At 44.0% G+C, this 18195-nt stretch overlaps 1 protein-coding gene across 1 annotated transcript in view; it reads right to left on the bottom strand.

Annotated features, from left to right (window-relative positions):
- Positions 1-12077: 12077 nt before the first annotated feature.
- The window catches only part of LOC138852704 (uncharacterized), a 92359-nt gene continuing 86241 nt past the window's right edge, over positions 12078-18195 (bottom strand). The window contains exon 6 of the mRNA XM_070085031.1: positions 12078-12221. Coding sequence (XP_069941132.1) covers positions 12078-12221 — 144 coding nt within the window. The remainder of the gene's footprint in view (positions 12222-18195) is intronic.

Here is an 18195-nt window from a genome sequence, read left to right as displayed (position 1 = left end):
CTAACTTTTTTCACTAAGCTGTTTGAGGAGGTAGATCATGGTAATGAATATGATATTGTGTATATGGACTTCAGTAAGGCTTTTGATAGAGTTCCACATCAGAGGCTATTGAGGAAACTTAAGGCACACGGAATAGGAGGAGAAATTTTTTCCTGGGTAGAGGCATGGCTGACAAATAGGCAGCAGAGAGTTTGCATAAATGGGGAAAAATCAGAATGGGGGCATGTCACAAGCGGTATTCCGCAGGGGTCAGTGTTGAGCCCTTTGTTGTTCACAATTTGCGTAAATAACATAGATGAGGGAATAAATAGCGACATAAGCAAATTTGCTGATGACACCAAAATAGGCCGTTCAATTCACTCTAATGAGGGCCATAGAGCACTTCAGGATGATTTGAATAGACTGATGCAATGGTCAGAGAAATGGCAGATGCAGTTTAATATAGACAAATGGAAAGTTCTAAATGTTGGACAGGTAAATAACCATGCCACATATAAACTAAATAATGTAGAGCTTAATACTACTGATTGCGAAAAGGATTTAGGAGTTCTGGTTAGCAGTAATCTAAAACCAAGACAGCAGTGCATTAGTGTTCGCAATAAAACTAACAGAATTCTTGGCTTCATATCTAGAAGTATAAATAATAGAAGTCCTCCAGGCTGTTCTTCAACTCTATATATCCTTGGTTAGGCCTCATTTAGACTATGCTGCTCAGGTCTGGTCACCGTATTACAGAACGGATATAAATGCTCTGGAAAACGTACAGAGGAGGATGACAAAGATGATCCCATGTATCAGAAATCTTCCCTATGAGGATAGACTGAGGGCCCTGAATCTGCACTCTCTCGAAAGGCGTTGAATTAGGGGGATATGATTGAGGTGTATAAATGGAAAACAGGAGTAAATAAAGGGGATGTAAATAGCGTACTGAAAATTTCCAGCCAAGACAGGACTCGTTTTGTTTCAAACATATTTATTGTTGCATTATTTGTACTTTTTTGGTCTGAAAGTCCATTAATTGATAAGCTAATTGTTAATTTTTTAAATGTTTTGAACTACCTCACTTTTGTAAATTTAGTTAATCACTACAAGTACCTCACTTTAATACCAGTATGACTCATAACCTGTGTTATTATAGAGTAAGAAATAATATTAGTCTGCCCGAAATACCTAGGCCTACCTAGGCCTACTAGTGGTCTTCTTCGTAACAAGTATTTTATTTTATAATTATCTTATAATATGTAAACCACAGATTGTAATGTATACAGAGAAATAAACATCTGAATTTGATATAAGACACACTACTAATATACGGATTAAAGAAATAAACATTACTATTATTATTGTTTATCAGTTCAATAAATGCATAAAAACAGGGGAATATAAAGTAGCGTGAAGGTGCAGAAAATAATGAATGACGTCACCTGACAGCTGTGTCCTGACAACCTTAAATCAATTCAGCCAGAACTCTGGAGATTGTGAAGTTCTGGTGACCTGCACAACCCCAGCAGGTTATAAACAAAAGCGTTGATCTTCTGCATTGATGATGAGTCTGGCATCATTTTAATTCATCATGTGGACGTGGCTCTTCATGTGAATAACACAGGTATTATTAACATGTAAGTACGGCAAGCATATTAATGCTTATTGACAAGGGTGTGTCTCTAGTTGTCTCTCCTACATATATATTCTGTATCAGCCGCATGCTGTCAAATTCCAGCTTTGATTATTGATTTAGACTTGTTAGTTTCTTTATCGTTAAGACTTTACTGACTGTGCTGGTAGTATTAGACTTGTAGGTTGCTTGCTGGTTAAGTCCCTGTAGTATCCCTGGAGAGGATTTCGGGGGTCAACGCCCCCGCGGCCTGGTCGTAGACCAGGCCTTGTGGTGGCTCATGTTCTGGTCAACCAGGCTCTTACTACTGGCTGCACGTAAACCAACGTACTAACCACAGATCAGCTGATCAGGTACTGACTTTAGGTGCCTGTCCAGTGTTTTCTTGAAGACAGCCAGGGGCCTATTGGTAATCCCCTTTATGAGTGTTGGGAGGCAGTTGAACTGTCTTGGGCCCTTAACGCTTATTGTGCTGTCTCTCTCAGTGCACTCGTGGCGCCGCTGCTTTTCACTGGGGAAATGTTGCATCTCCTGCCGAATTTTTTACTTTCATAGGGAGTGATTTTCGTGTGAAAGTCTGGTACTAATCCCTCTAGGATTTTCCAAGTGTATACTATCATGTATCTCTCTCGCCTGCATTCCAGGGAATACAAATCAAGGCACTTCAACTGTTCCCAGTAATTTATGTGCCTTATCGTACTTATGCACTTGGTATCTGCTGGCATGGGAAATCTGGAAAAACAGATGGGACGTGCAACTATGACCACCCTAGAAAATGCCATGCCCATATGACAACAGGAAAATGCAAACTCCCTTCCTGTAAGCTTTTTCACCCTGAAATGTGTACCTCTTCAGTACAGGAAAGACTGTGCTATAACTTAAATTGCCAGGCATACCATCTAAAGGGGACAAAAAGATACAAAACATCCAGGCCATGGGAAAACCTGGGTAGCCACAGCCACTCAAGAGGGAGAGGTTTTTTAGTGCCAGGAAGGAAAAAAAACTGGCAGGAAATGGCAGAAATCGTACACCAAATCCAGTCATTCCTGGAGTGGAACCACAGTCGATGGCCTCCACTCCAAATCAACAGATACAGATACTAATGCCGGAAAAAAAATCCCCCCCCAGTACCAACAATACCACCAGTCCGATAACATTCTTCTTTGCAAATATACAGGGTCTAAAGCCAGCAACAAACAACAAAATACCTTTCATCCGTGGACTGCTTGCAGAGGCAAAGGCAATGTTCGCGGCTTTCACTGAGACCCACATAAAGGATCACTTGGACAACGAAATATGGATCCCAGGTTACAACCTATACAGATGTGACAGAGTGAACAGGCAAAAGGGGGGGGGGTTGGCCTGTACATTGCAGAGTCACTTGTTTGCACAGAACTGCTTAATGCCTCAAATGACGTAGTGGAAGTTTTAGCAGTAAAGGTCGAGAACCAAAACCTAGTCATTGTGGTAGTCTACAAGCCTCCGGATGCAACATCCCAGAAATTCCAGGAACAGCTGTTAAAAATTGACCACTGTCTGGAAAATCTTCCAGCTCCTGCACCCAACATCTTGCTCCTGGGGGATTTCAACTTAAGGCACCTAAAATGGAGGAATATAGCAAATAATATTGTTGCAGTAATAACACCAGGAGGCAGCTCTGATGAAAACTCACACTCACACGAGCTTTTAAATCTCTGCACAAAATTCAATTTAAACCAGCAAATAATAGAGCCTACTAGACTGGAGAATACACTAGACCTCATATTCACTAACAATGATGATCTGATAAGAAATGTCACCATATCAAAAACAATATACTCAGATCACAACATAATTGAGGTTCAGACATGTATGCGTGGAGCCCCAGACCGACAAAATGAGACTAGTCACGAGGGAGCATTCACCAAATTCAACTTCAATAACAAAAACATAAAGTGGGACCAAGTAAACCAAGTCCTAACCGATATAAGCTGGGAAGATATACTAAGCAACACAGACCCAAACTTATGCCTAGAACAGATTAACTCGGTGGCACTCGATGTATGCACAAGGCTTATTCCTCTAAGAAAAAGGAGGAGTAGATGTAAAATAGAAAGAGACAGGCGCTCCCTTTACAGGCGACGGAAAAGAATAACAGAGCGGCTAAAAGAGGTCAATATATCTGAAATGCGCAGGGAGACACTGGTCAGAGAAATAGCAAGCATCGAACTTAAGCTAAAAGAATCCTTTAGGAGTCAGGAATCGCGGGAAGAACTAAAAGCTATAAATGAAATCGAAAGAAACCCAAAGTATTTCTTCTCCTGTGCCAAATCAAAATCGAGAACAACGCCCAGTATTGGGCCCCTACTTAAACAAGATGGGTCCTACACAGATGACAGCAAGGAAATGAGTGAGCTACTCAAGTCCCAATATGACTCAGTTTTTAGCAAGCCGCTAACCAGACTGAGAGTCGAAGATCAAAATGAATTTTTTATGAGAGAGCCACAAAATTTGATTAACACAAGCCTATCCGATGTTATCCTGACGCCAAATGACTTCGAACAGGCGATAAATGACATGCCCATGCACTCTGCCCCAGGGCCAGACTCATGGAACTCTGTGTTCATCAAGAACTGCAAGAAGCCCCTATCACGAGCCTTTTCCATCCTATGGAGAGGGAGCATGGACACGGGGGTCGTCCCTCAGTTACTAAAAACAACAGACATAGCCCCACTCCACAAAGGGGGCAGTAAAGCAACAGCAAAGAACTACAGGCCAATAGCACTAACATCCCATATCATAAAAATCTTTGAAAGGGTCCTAAGAAGCAAGATCACCACCCATCTAGAAACCCATCAGTTACACAACCCAGGGCAACATGGGTTTAGAACAGGTCGCTCCTGTCTGTCTCAACTACTGGATCACTACGACAAGGTCCTAAATGCACTAGAAGACAAAAAGAATGCAGATGTAATATATACAGACTTTGCAAAAGCCTTCGACAAGTGTGACCATGGCGTAATAGCGCACAAAATGCGCGCTAAAGGAATAACAGGAAAAGTCGGTCGATGGATCTATAATTTCCTCACTAACAGAACACAGAGAGTAGTCGTCAACAGAGTAAAGTCCGAGGCAGCTACGGTGAAAAGCTCTGTTCCACAAGGCACAGTACTAGCTCCCATCTTGTTCCTCATCCTCATATCCGACATAGACAAGGATGTCAGCCACAGCACCGTGTCTTCCTTTGCAGATGACACCCGAATCTGCATGACAGTGTCTTCCATTGCAGACACTGCAAGGCTCCAGGCGGACATCAACCAAATCTTTCAGTGGGCTGCAGAAAACAATATGAAGTTCAACGATGAGAAATTTCAATTACTCAGATATGGTAAACATGAGGAAATTAAATCTTCATCAGAGTACAAAACAAATTCTGGCCACAAAATAGAGCGAAACACCAACGTCAAAGACCTGGGAGTGATTATGTCGGAGGATCTCACCTTCAAGGACCATAACATTGTATCAATCGCATCTGCTAGAAAAATGACAGGATGGATAATGAGAACCTTCAAAACTAGGGAGGCCAAGCCCATGATGACACTCTTCAGGTCACTTGTTCTATCTAGGCTGGAATATTGCTGCACTCTAACAGCACCTTTCAAGGCAGGTGAAATTGCCGACCTAGAAAATGTACAGAGAACTTTCACGGCGCGCATAACGGGAGCGCTTGAGGTTTCTAAACCTGTATTCCCTGGAACGCAGGAGGGAGAGATACATGATTATATACACCTGGAAAATCCTATAGGGACTAGTACCGAACCTGCACACGAAAATCACTCACTAAGAAAGCAAAAGACTTGGCAGACGATGCACCATCCCCCCAATGAAAAGCAGGGGTGTCACTAGCACGTTAAGAGACCATACAATAAGTGTCAGGGGCCCGAGACTGTTCAACTGCCTCCCAGCACACATAAGGGGGATTACCAACAGACCCCTGGCAGTCTTCAAGCTGGCACTGGACAAGCACCTAAAGTCAGTTCCTGATCAGCCGGGCTGTGGCTCGTACGTTGGTTTGCGTGCAGCCAGCAGCAACAGCCTGGTTGATCAGGCGCTGATCCACCAGGAGGCCTGGTCACAGACCGGGCCGCGGGGGCGTTGACCCCCGAAACTCTCTCCAGGTAAACTCCAGGTATGTGTGCCGTGAAAGTTCTCTGTACATTCTTCAGGTCAGCAATTTCGCCTGCCTTGAAGGGGGCAGTTAGTGTACAGCAGTATTCCAGCCTAGAGAGAAAAAACGATATGAAGAGAATCATCATGTGCTTGGCGTCACTAGTTTTGAAGGTTCTCATTATCCATCCTTTCATTTTACTAGCGGATGAGGTAGATACATTGTTGTGATCTTTGAAGGTAAGATCCTCCGACGTTATCATTCCCAGGTACTCCACATTACTTTTTCGCTTTGTTGCTGGTAGTTATTATTATTATTATTATTATTATTATAATCAAGGGGAAGCGCTAAACCCGTAGGATTATACAGCGCCTGGGAGGGATGTGGAAGGCATTCAGGCTTAATTCGAGGAACTGGAGCACAGATCCAATTCCCTAAATCAAGAGCCCCTCACCAACATCAAGGAACCTTCCCTGAGGGGTGTTGCTGGTAGTACCAACTAAACTTGTGGGTTTCCTGTTGATAAAGTCCCCAGTGGCAGTGCTATCAGTGGCGTCGTAAGGGAGGGTGGGCGGTCCGACCCGGGTGACACCAACTCTAGCCACGCTTCTGAGTGCTATTAGTAGTGGCTACTCTAAGACTGCACTTAGACAGGGCACTAAAACATTATTAGCCACTTTTAATATCTGGGTGAGTGATAAATCTTGCCAGATATTTGTTAAACTTGTGGTATTAACGATCCCTCGATGACAATGGCTACAGTCACAGATTAAATAGAAAGGAAGTACAGTTCAGAAAAGACCTGGTGAATGTAATCACATTCCTTCTCAAGGTATCCTACAGGTAGTACCTGTGATAATTAAGATGCAAGATAATAGAGCACTTACATGTTGGCCATAATGGTATTAATGGTATGAAGGCAGAAGCAAGGAAGTGAGTCTGGTGGCCAAATATTGACTAAGATACTGAGGTATTGACCAAGAATTGTCCAATTTGTTTTATGAAATTTTAGCTAATTTCATCTCCTGTACTATGTTGGCCAAAGATGGGGAAACCATGGTCTAGAGTGCGATGTAGGCCCAGTGAAGGGCAAATATTATTTAGTAATTGTGGATTTATTTTCAATACTCCTAGATGTTCAATTGACTAGTTCTATAACATCCACAGTTACTGCTGAGTTGCTGAGGAAATCCTTCTCCACTTTTGGGTCACCAGACATAACTGTGTCAGATAATATTGCATACTTTGTATCACAAGAGCTGGAAGCTTTCTACAATAAGAACAGTACTGAGCATGTTACTCCAGCCCCATATCAGCCATCTTCAAATGGTCTGTCAGAGGGCAGTAAGGACATTGACGGAAGGTTTACACAAATTTACAAAAGTTCGGTTTAATATCTTTATTATGCACCCCATACCCACCCTGTGGGCAGTAGTCAGAAGATTACAGAGGTACATAATGGGTCCAGGGACTGGACCGCAAAGTTTTAATAGCTGAACAGTTACAAAGGTAATGTTTATATCTGGTCACAATTGTAATGAGTTATTAATGCAAATGTTTATTAGGTCACACACACAAACTCACACCTACACACACACACACGCACACACACACGCACACACACGCACACACACACACACACACACACACACACACACACACACACACACACACACACACACACACACACACACACACACACACACACACACACACACACACACACGCACGCACGCACACACACGCACACACACGCACGCACACATACACACACACACTCACACACACACACACACACACACACACACACACACACACACACACGCACACACACGCACACACACACACACTCACACATACACACACTCACACATACACACACACACACACACACACACACACACACACACATACTATAACATATGCAGACTCTAACAGACACCTGCAGGGGCCAGGAACAGCTGAGCAGGAAAGACAGTCCGCTGAGAATAGGGACCTCAGCCATGGAAGGGCTTGAAGGAAGGAATGCTCCAATGGAAGGAACTAAAACACTTCAGAGGATGCAATGGGAGACACAGTGGGAGGATGAAAGGGCGAGATCAGTTTTTGTCAACGGGTTCCAGGAAGGAGGAGAAAAAGTGATTGAAGGTATCATGAAAGCAATAGGTGAGGGCGACATGACCCAGGTGGTAAATTTTCAGAGAATTGGGTGGTTCGCAAGGGAATGGAAATGGCCTCTCAAAGTAATTTTCAAGGCAGAATCAACTCGAACCATGATTCTGCAGGAGAAAGCACGACTGAGAGACAAACAAGAGTACCAGAGTGTATCTCAATCATGACAGAACACAAGAGGAAAGGTTGATACTGAAAGAGAGAGTACAAAAATGAAAGGAGAAAAGAAAGGAAATGACAAAGATGAGCAGAAGAACCCAGATGCAGGTGGAAGGGTAAACATACCCTCCAGAAACACCCGCAGAAGGACTCAAACCACGACAACCCCAAGGCAACCGAGCAATCTAAACCGACACTCACTGATCCCTCTGCCCTCACCCCCCACACCACAAACCCCACCCATACAGCAACCCCCTATGGGAACTCTGCCCCCACCCCCACCACAAGCCTCGGTAGGCCCCCGCCAGGACTCCCGATCCCCCAGCCCCAATCTTCTCCCCGGATCACAGTATTAGAAAAGAAGTTGAACGTTTGGTACACGAACGGGGATGGAATAACGAATAAATATGAGGAGTGGAATGAAAGAATCAATGAGAAGTCCCCAGACATCATAGGAGTCACGGAAACAAAACTCACTGAGACAATAACAGAAACAGTCTTCCCACCAGGATATCAGATTCTGAGGAAAGATAGAAGGAGCAGAGGGGAAGGAGGGGTTACACTGCTCATTAAAAAACGATGGAGATTTGAGGAAATGGAAGGCATGGACGAGATTGGAGGAAGGGATTACATAGTAGGTACACTTCAGTCTGGGGAACATAAGGTAGTCATTGCAGTGATGTATAATCCACCACAGAACTGCAGGAGGCCAAGAGAGGAATATGAAGAGAGCAACAGAGCAATGGTGGGCACACTGGCCGAGGTGGCAAGAAGAGCCCAATCGAGGAGAGCAAAGTTGCTGGTTATGGGCGATTTCAACCACAGCGAGATCGACTGGGAAAACCTGGAGCCACTCCGGGGTCCCGAAACATGGAGAGCCAAAATGATGGATGTAGTCCTGGAAGACCTTATGCATTAACATGTTAAAGACACTACCAGAGAGAGAGGGGAGGATGAACCAGCAAGACTGGACCTTGTGTTCACCCTGAGCGGTTCAGACATTGAGGACATCACTTATGAGAGGCCCCTTGGAGCTAGTGATCATATGGTTCTGTGTTTTGAATACATAGAGTTACAAGTAGAGAGGGTAACAGGAGTTGGATGGGAAAAGGCACTGGACAAACACCTAAAGTCGGTACCTGACCAGCCGGGCTGTGGCTCGTATGTTGGATTGCGTGCAGCCAGCAGTAACAGTCTGGTTGATCAGGCTCTGATCCACCAGGAGGCCTGGTCACAGACCGGGCCGCAGGGGCGTTGACCCCCGGAACTCTCTCCAGGTAAACTCCAGGTAATAAAAGAGAGGACTACACAGGTATGAGGAACTTCCTGCAGGAGGTTCAGTGGGACAGAGAATTGGCAAGAAAGTCAGTAAATGAAATGATGGAATACGTAACAACAAAATGCAGGAAGATAGAGGAAAGGTTTGTTCCCAAGGGCAGTAGAAATAATGGGAAGACCAAAGCGAGTCCTTGGTTTACCCGAAGGTGTAGGGAGGCAAAAACTAAGTGCACTAGAGAATGGAAAAGGTACAAAAGGCAAAGGACCCAGGAAAATAGAGACTAGTCGAAGAGCCAGAAACGAGTATGCACAGATAAGGAGGGAGGCCCAGCATCAGTACGAGAACGACATAGCATCGAAAGCCAAGTCTGACCCAAAACTGCTGTATAGCCACATTAGGAGGAAGACAACAAAGACCAGGTGATCAGGCTGAGGAATGAAGGTGGGGAACTCACCAGAAGCGATGAAGAGGTATGTGAGGAGCTCAACAGGAGATTTTAAGGAAGTATTTACAGTGGAGACAGGAAGGCCTCTGGGTGGACAGAACAGAGAGGGGATGCCAACAAGGAATATACCAACAAGTGTTGGATGATATACACACAACTGAGGAGGGGGTGAAGAAGCTGCTAAGGGACCTTGATACCTCAAAGGCAATGGGACCAGACAGGGCTGGATTACCGCATAGGCAAACTAGGCATTTGCCTAGGCCCTGCACTTTTGGGGGCCCCGCAGTCCAAGGGGTTCAGGGGCTCATCCATGACTGCGCACATGGTGCAAGTGCAAAAGGGTCCCTACCTAAAAAGTTCAAGTGTTTGGAGGGTAAAATTGACATAGTGTATCGCCTTTACCTAACACTTCCAGCTACTAACTGTGAAGGAGAACGTCCATTTTCTGTTTTGAAAAGAGTAAAAAACCAGCTCCGTTCAACAATGAGCCAAGACAAATTGTGTAACCTAGCCTTGTTGACCATTGAGTCTGATCTAACAAGAAATATTGATTTTCAGAATATAATTGATGATTTTGCCAATATAAAATCCAGAAAAAAGTTTATTTAAGAAGTGCCTGTGAATATAAACAATTCTTTACTTTCTTGAGTTTATATGATTTGATAGTCTTATGCATGATGCAATGATAACAATAATGGTCAGTGATTTATAAAGGGAATAATAGTGCTGTAGTGGTTATGCTGAATATAATAGGTACATGATGTCACTACTTTAATAGCCTAATCTAGTAATACTATGCTGTCTTGAGTGTATTCTCTTTAAAATGCATGATTTAACAAGATAGTTATAATGGCTGTTGGTAAATGGTTTTGATTGTCTTGATGTACTTTCCCTATTAATTTTAATCTAAATAGCCAGAATGTATTTAATTAGACCTTAAACAGGCTCACACCGACCCCCCCCCTTCACCCCAAGGCTGGAAGGGGTCGCTTCGCTTACCCGTAACTCAAAGGGGCCCCGCCAATCTGAATAGCCTAGGGCCCGGAGACTTCTTAATCCGGCCCTGTGACCAGACATCTCCCCGTGGGTCCTTAGAGAGGGAGCAGAAATGCTGTGTGTGCCATTAACCACAATCTTCAACACATCCCGTGAAACTGGGCAACTACCTGAGGTATGGAAGACGGCAAGTCTTCCATACTTCAGGATTAAAAAAGGAGACAGAAAAGAGGCACTAAACTATAGACCAGTGTCACCGACGTGTATAGTATGCAAAGTCATGGAGGAGATGATCAGGAGGAGAATGGTGGAGCACCTGGAACGGAACAAGTGTATAAATGCCAACCAGCATGGATTTATGGAAGGCAAATCCTGTGTCACAAATCTACTGGAGTTTTATAATAAAATAACAGAAGTAAGACACGAGAGAGAGGGGTGGGTTAACTGCATCTTTTTGGACTGCAAGAAGGCCTTCGACACAGTTCCTCACAGGAGATTAGTACAGAAGCTAGAAGATCAGGCGTGTATAACAGGAAGGGTCTCAGTAGTACCAGTTACCAGTAACCAGTTACCAGTAGATGAGTAGTACCAGTTACCAGTAACCAGTTACCAGTAGATGACTCACTACCAACCGTCTGTGTGAATCACTGACTGTTATTCACGTTGCTGCTGACCATAGCATGTTTTTGAATGCCACTCACCCCTAGGCATTAGTGGGTCAGTCTGAGATAGAGAGCAGAGAGAGGCAGGGCGGCCTGGTGCTTCCCATACTTTCCGTTATAATTATACATACTAACCAGCCTACGTGAGTCTTCTTACCCCATCCACGTTTCGAACCCCACATGACAAATTGGTGACAGTGGTGTGGGCGTGGATTTACAGGTATTTCAGACTTTAGAAAATTGTTTGTGGGAAATTGAAGTTCTTTCCGTATAATTGTACTCAAACTGCTACCTGACAACCCAAGATTGTAATCTTCTCCCTCTTTGAAAACATACAGCTTAGCCAATTCATCAGTTATATCAATTCGGGCGTTTGGGATATCAAGTCTTTCTACATGTTTAGAATTTTGGGAGTACGAGGGCATTCTAAGATGATCCTCATTGGTTCGTTCTGCAGTTTTTCCAGCCCTCCAAGCTTCCAGCATGACACATGAGCAAGTAATGGTGCTGAATAACCAACCAATGATCTATTGTAAGCAAAATACTTCATTTTCACAATTTTAACATTAGTACCATAAAGAGGTGGGTATGGAGGAATTCTCCTAGACAATTTTGACTTCATTTGAAGGAATAAAGATGTAAACGCCTTGTTGCTGGAAGACCTGTGTCAAGCCTCGAGATTTTGCAATTTCCTTGAGATCGTTTGCGTCTTCCGGGAAGATGACGCCCAGCACCATCACCACCATCTGTGGGGAGACTGCTGAGTTAAGAACTGTAGTGAAACACTGCTGGGTTAATAACTGTGGTGACAGATTGCTGGGCTAACAACTATGAGAAGATTCCTGGGGCAACAACTGTGCGGAGTTAGTCAGTTTAATATCTTTATTATGCACCCCATACCCATCCTGTGGGCGGTAGTCAAAAAATTACAAAGGAACATAATAGGTCCAGGGACTGGACCCCAAAGTTATGATAGCTGAACTAGTTACAAAGGCAATGAACTTCAGGTAGATCTGGTCACATCATGGCAAGTTACAAAGGTAATGAATCAGCCTCACTCTTACCTGGAGTTTACCTGGAGAGAGTTCCGGGGGTCAACGCCCCCGCGGCCCGGTCTGTGACCAGGCCTCCTGGTGGATCAGAGCCTGATCAACCAGGCTGTTGCTGCTGGCTGCACGCAAACCAACGTACGAGCCACAGCCCGGCTGGTCAGGAACCGACTTTAGGTGCTTGTCCAGTGCCAGCTTGAAGACTGCCAGGGGTCTGTTGGTAATCCACCTTATGTATGCTGGGAGGCAGTTGAACAGTCTCGGGCCCCTGACACTTATTGTATGGTCTCTTAACGTGCTAGTGACACCCCTGCTTTTCATTGGGGGGATGTTGCATCGTCTGCCAAGTCTTTTGCTTTCGTAGTGAGTGATTTTCGTGTGCAAGTTCGGTACTAGTCCCCCTAGGATTTTCCAGGTGTATATAATCATGTATCTCTCCCGCCTGCGTTCCAGGGAATACAGGTTTAGGAACCTCAAGTGCTCCCAGTAATTGAGGTGTTTTATCTCCGTTATGCATGCCGCGAAGGTTCTCTGTACATTTTCTAGGTCAGCAATTTCACCTGCCTTGAAAGGTGCTGTTAGTGTGCAGCAATATTCCAGCCTAGATAGAACAAATGACCTGAAGAGTGTCATCATGGGCTTGGCCTCCCTAGTTTTGAAGGTTCTCATCATCCATCCTGTCATTTTTCTAGCAGATGCGATTGATACAATGTTATGGTCCTTGAAGGTGAGATCCTCTGACATGATCACTCCCAGATCTTTGACGTTGGTGTTTCGCTCTATTTTGTGGCCAGAATTTGTTTTGTACTCTGATGAAGATTTAATTTCCTCGTGTTTACCATATCTGAGTAATTGAAATTTCTCATCGTTGAACTTCATATTGTTTTCTGCAGCCCACTGAAAGATTTGGTTGATGTCCGCCTGGAGCCTTGCAGTGTCTGCAATGGAAGACACTGTCATGCAGATTCGGGTGTCATCTGCAAAGGAAGACACGGTGCTGTGGCTGACATCCTTGTCTATGTCGGATATGAGGATGAGGAACAAGATGGGAGCGAGTACTGTGCCTTGTGGAACAGAGCTTTTCACCGTAGCTGCCTCGGACTTTACTCTGTTGACGACTACTCTCTGTGTTCTGTTAGTGAGGAAATTATAGATCCATCGACCGACTTTTCCTGTTATTCCTTTAGCACGCATTTTGTGCGCTATTACGCCATGGTCACACTTGTCGAAGGCTTTTGCAAAGTCTGTATATATTACATCTGCATTCTTTTTGTCTTCTAGTGCATTTAGGACCTTGTCGTAGTGATCCAATAGGTGAGACAGACAGGAGCGACCTGTTCTAAACCCATGTTGCCCTGGGTTGTGTAACTGATGGGTTTCTAGATGGGTGATGATCTTGCTTCTTAGGACCCTTTCAAAGATTTTTATGATATGGGATGTTAGTGCTATTGGTCTGTAGTTCTTTGCTGTTGCTTTACTGCCCCCTTTGTAAAGTGGGGCTATGTCTGTTGTTTTTAGTAACTGTGGGACGACCCCTGTGTCCATGCTCTCCCTCCATAGGATGGAAAATGCTCGTGATAGGGGCTTCTCGCAGTTCTTGATGAACACGGAGTTCCATGAGTCTGGCCCTGGGGCAGAGTGCATGGGCATGTCATTTATCGCCTGTTCGAAGTCATTTGGCGTCAGGATAACATCGGATAGGCTTGTGTTAATCAAATTTTGTGGCTCTCTCATAAAAAATTAATTTTGATCTTCGACTCTCAGTCTGGTTAGCGGCTTGCTAAAAACTGAGTCATATTGGGACTTGAGTAGCTCACTCATTTCCTTGCTGTCATCTGTGTAGGACCCATCTTGTTTAAGTAGGGGCCCAATACTGGACGTTGTTCTCGACTTTGATTTGGCATAGGAGAAGAAATACTTTGGGTTTCTTTCGATTTCATTTATAGCTTTTAGTTCTTCCCGCGATTCCTGACTCCTATAAGATTCCTTTAGCTTAAGTTCGATGCTTGCTATTTCTCTGACCAGTGTCTCCCTACGCATTTCAGATATATTGACCTCTTTTAGCCGCTCTGTTATTCTTTTCCGTCGCCTGTAAAGGGAGCGCCTGTCTCTTTCTATTTTACATCTACTCCTCCTTTTTTTAGAGGAATAAGCCTTGTGCATACATCGAGTGCCACCAAGTTAATCTGTTCTAGGCATAAGTTTGGATCTGTGTTGCTTAGTATATCTTCCCAGCTTATATCGGTTAGAACTTGGTTTACTTGGTCCCACTTTATGTTTTTGTTATTGAAGTTGAATTTGGTGAATGCTCCCTCGTGACTAGTCTCATTATGTCGGTCTGGGGCTCCACGCATACATGTCTCAACCTCAATTATGTTGTGATCTGAGTATATTGTTTTTGATATGGTGACATTTCTTATCAGATCATCATTGTTAGTGAAGATGAGGTCTAGTGTATTCTCCAGTCTAGTAGGCTCTATTATTTGCTGGTTTAAATTGAATTTTGTGCAGAGATTTAAAAGCTCGTGTGAGTGTGAGTTTTCATCAGAGCTGCCTCCTGGTGTTATTACTGCAACAATATTATTTGCTATATTCCTCCATTTTAGGTGCCTTAAGTTGAAATCCCCCAGGAGCAAGATGTTGGGTGCAGGAGCTGGAAGATTTTCCAGACAGTGGTCAATTTTTAACAGCTGTTCCTGGAATTGCTGGGATATTGCATCCGGAGGCTTGTAGACTACCACAATGACTAGGTTTTGGTTCTCGACCTTTACTGCTAAAACTTCCACTACATCATTTGAGGCATTAAGCAGTTCTGTGCAAACAAGTGACTCTGCAATGTAGAGGCCAACCCCCTTCCTTTTGCCTGTTCACTCTGTCACATCTGTATAGGTTGTAATCTGGGATCCATATTTCGTTGTCCAAGTGATCCTTTATGTGGGTCTCAGTGAAAGCCGCGAACATTGCCTTTGCCTCTGCAAGCAGTCCACTGATGAAAGGTATTTTGTTGTTTGTTGCTGGCTTTAGACCCTGTATATTTGCAAAGAAGAATGTCATCGGACTGGTGGTATTGTTGGTACTGGGGGGGGGATTTTTTTTCCGGCATTAGTATCTGTATCTGTTGGTTTGGAGTGGAGGCCATCGACTGTGGTTCCACTCCAGGAATGACTGGATTTGGTGTACGATTTCTGCCATTTCCTGCCAGTTTTTTTTCCATCCTGGCACTAAAAAACCTCTCCCTCTTGAGAGGCTGTGGCTATTCAGGTTTTCCCATGGCCTGTATGTTTTGTATCGTTTTGTCCCCTTTAGATGGTGTGCCTGGCAATTTAAGTTATGGCACAGTCTTTCCTGTACTGAAGAGGTACACAGTTCGGGGTGAAAAAGCTTACAGGAAGGGAGTTTGCATTTTCCTGTTGTCATATGGGCATGGCATTTTCGAGGGTGGTCATAGTTGCACGTCCCGTCTGTTTTTCCAGATTTCCCATGTCTGTAGATACCAAGTGCATAGTATGTGCACAGGCTTGGTTTCCGTTTGCCTTGGGTTTCTGTGACTGTATTCCCTGTTGGTGCATGTTTCCCTGTCTTATTCCTATCCTCCCTAGCACCAACAATGGAGCTCCCACCAGTTGTTTTTGGTAATATATCCTCACTATTGCTAGTGGAGTCCTCTTGTTTGCTATTTCCTGTGGTATTTCTAGTTTGCAATATTGGTTTTATCTTATCTTTGACTACACTTGTTTCCCTACTACGGCTCCTGTCCCCCTATGAGGTCATTTATATGTATTCCTTCCTGCGTATAATTCCCGACTACCTGGACAGAATCTCCAGCTTCACCATTACTGTCTCCCAGGACAGCACCTCCAGCTTCACCATTACTGTCTCCCAGGACAGCACCTCCAGCTTCACCATTACTGTCTCCCAGGACAGCACCTCCAGCTTCACCATTACTGTCTCCCAGGACAGCACCTCCAGCTTCACCATTACTGTCCCCCAGGACAGCGCTATCGGCCCCACATTTACTGACTACCAGGACATCACCTCCAGCCTTACAGTTTCTGACTACATGGCCAGTATCAAGGGCAGTACCATTCAGCCCAGACTTTTTATGTTCCCATCTGTTGTAGAAAACTTCCAGGTTTTCTATGAAAGCAGCTTTGATGTTATCCTCTTTTAATACCCTTGTGATTTTAGTCCACAGATTTATCTCATTTGGGCATACCCAAAAACACTTCCCTGTTTTAATACTGCTTGTAGATAGTTCTTGGATATCTGCACAAGGGGCGTGACACCAATTTCCACAAAAATGACAATTTATCCATGTGGAAGCCCATTTGTTTGATTGACCGCAGACTACACAGAGCTTCATAATGATTTGAATGGTTGATTTACTGTAATTCTACTAGCAACCACTTGAATATTCTATTGAAAACCTCCTTAAATGAAGCTCTAGCTATCTGTATTTCTATTTCTAACTGTACTTGTATATTGGACAGCTTACCGTGTACGTTCCTGATTTATATTTATTGTTTGTGTTTGATAAGGGCGCCTACAACCCCATCCGTTCACAGTCTGCTTTATTGTGCAACGAATCCGTTTGAAACCAGTCAAGGGTTCGGACCAGTCAAGGGTTCGGACCAGTCAAGGGTTCGGACCAGTCGAGGGTTCTGACCATGGTTAATTACAAAGTAATGAGTCAGTGACACGTCCACACCCGGTCACAATTGTAATGAGTTATAAATACAAATATTAAGTGGGTCATACACCCACACGAGCATGCGCGGGCACACACATACACACACACACACACACACACACACACACACACACACACACACACACACACACACACACACACACACACACACACACTCGTGGAGGAGTCACGCGGTTTGAGCTCGTGTTTTGGTGATAATTTCTGACTGTGCCATAAGGAATAGAGTGTGGGATATAGGCGTGTGCACGCATAAGAGTGCATATAATAACTTAAGCCCCGAAAAAAGGAAATATAAGTGATCACAGAAAAGAAAAAAAGGAAATATTGGCTGAGTGTTTAGTGAGGGTCGTTGGAAGGGTGAACGGTTGTGTCAGGCCTAAATAGTGTTGCCATAATAACGCAGTGGGCTATTTTGAAGAATAAGTGCGACTCAAGACCAGGGAGATAAGAGCTATGTATAGATGTGTCAGTAAATACAGTGAGTGAAAAAATTAGAAGAGCTAGAGAATATAGTGCATACAGGAAGTTAGTGGAAAAATTACCGAGAAGCATCAAACACCTTCAACTTCTGGGACACAGGACAGACCAGCAACGTTACTGCACTGCCAGCCGCAAGTAATATTCACCTAGTTTGAGTTGCATGGGGTCAATAGTACCTGTCTCTAGCTGGAATTGGGGGTCACTCTCCTCGAGCTATCAGAATTAGAATAAGCAGCATTTACTGGCATTTAATAGAATTTAGAGGTAGCGGCATATAGGCGAAGCCTAGTGTATTAATTTTTGAACATAATTTTAAACTCATAAGAGTACAGTGGGAACCAAGAGATCGGGTACATATACAATACATATGTAGTACATACGTGGGAAATAAGGACTGTTTACATAAACATATGCACGCACACTTGGTGAGAATAGTACTGTTGTTAGGCACTTGAATAGCTGTAGCACACACACACACAC

This window comes from Cherax quadricarinatus, chromosome 14 (genome assembly GCF_038502225.1).
Source record: "Cherax quadricarinatus isolate ZL_2023a chromosome 14, ASM3850222v1, whole genome shotgun sequence".
Lineage (NCBI taxonomy): Eukaryota > Metazoa > Arthropoda > Malacostraca > Decapoda > Parastacidae > Cherax > Cherax quadricarinatus.
The sequence above is the reverse complement of the archived record's forward strand: the minus strand, read 5'-3'. Positions and strand labels throughout refer to the sequence as shown.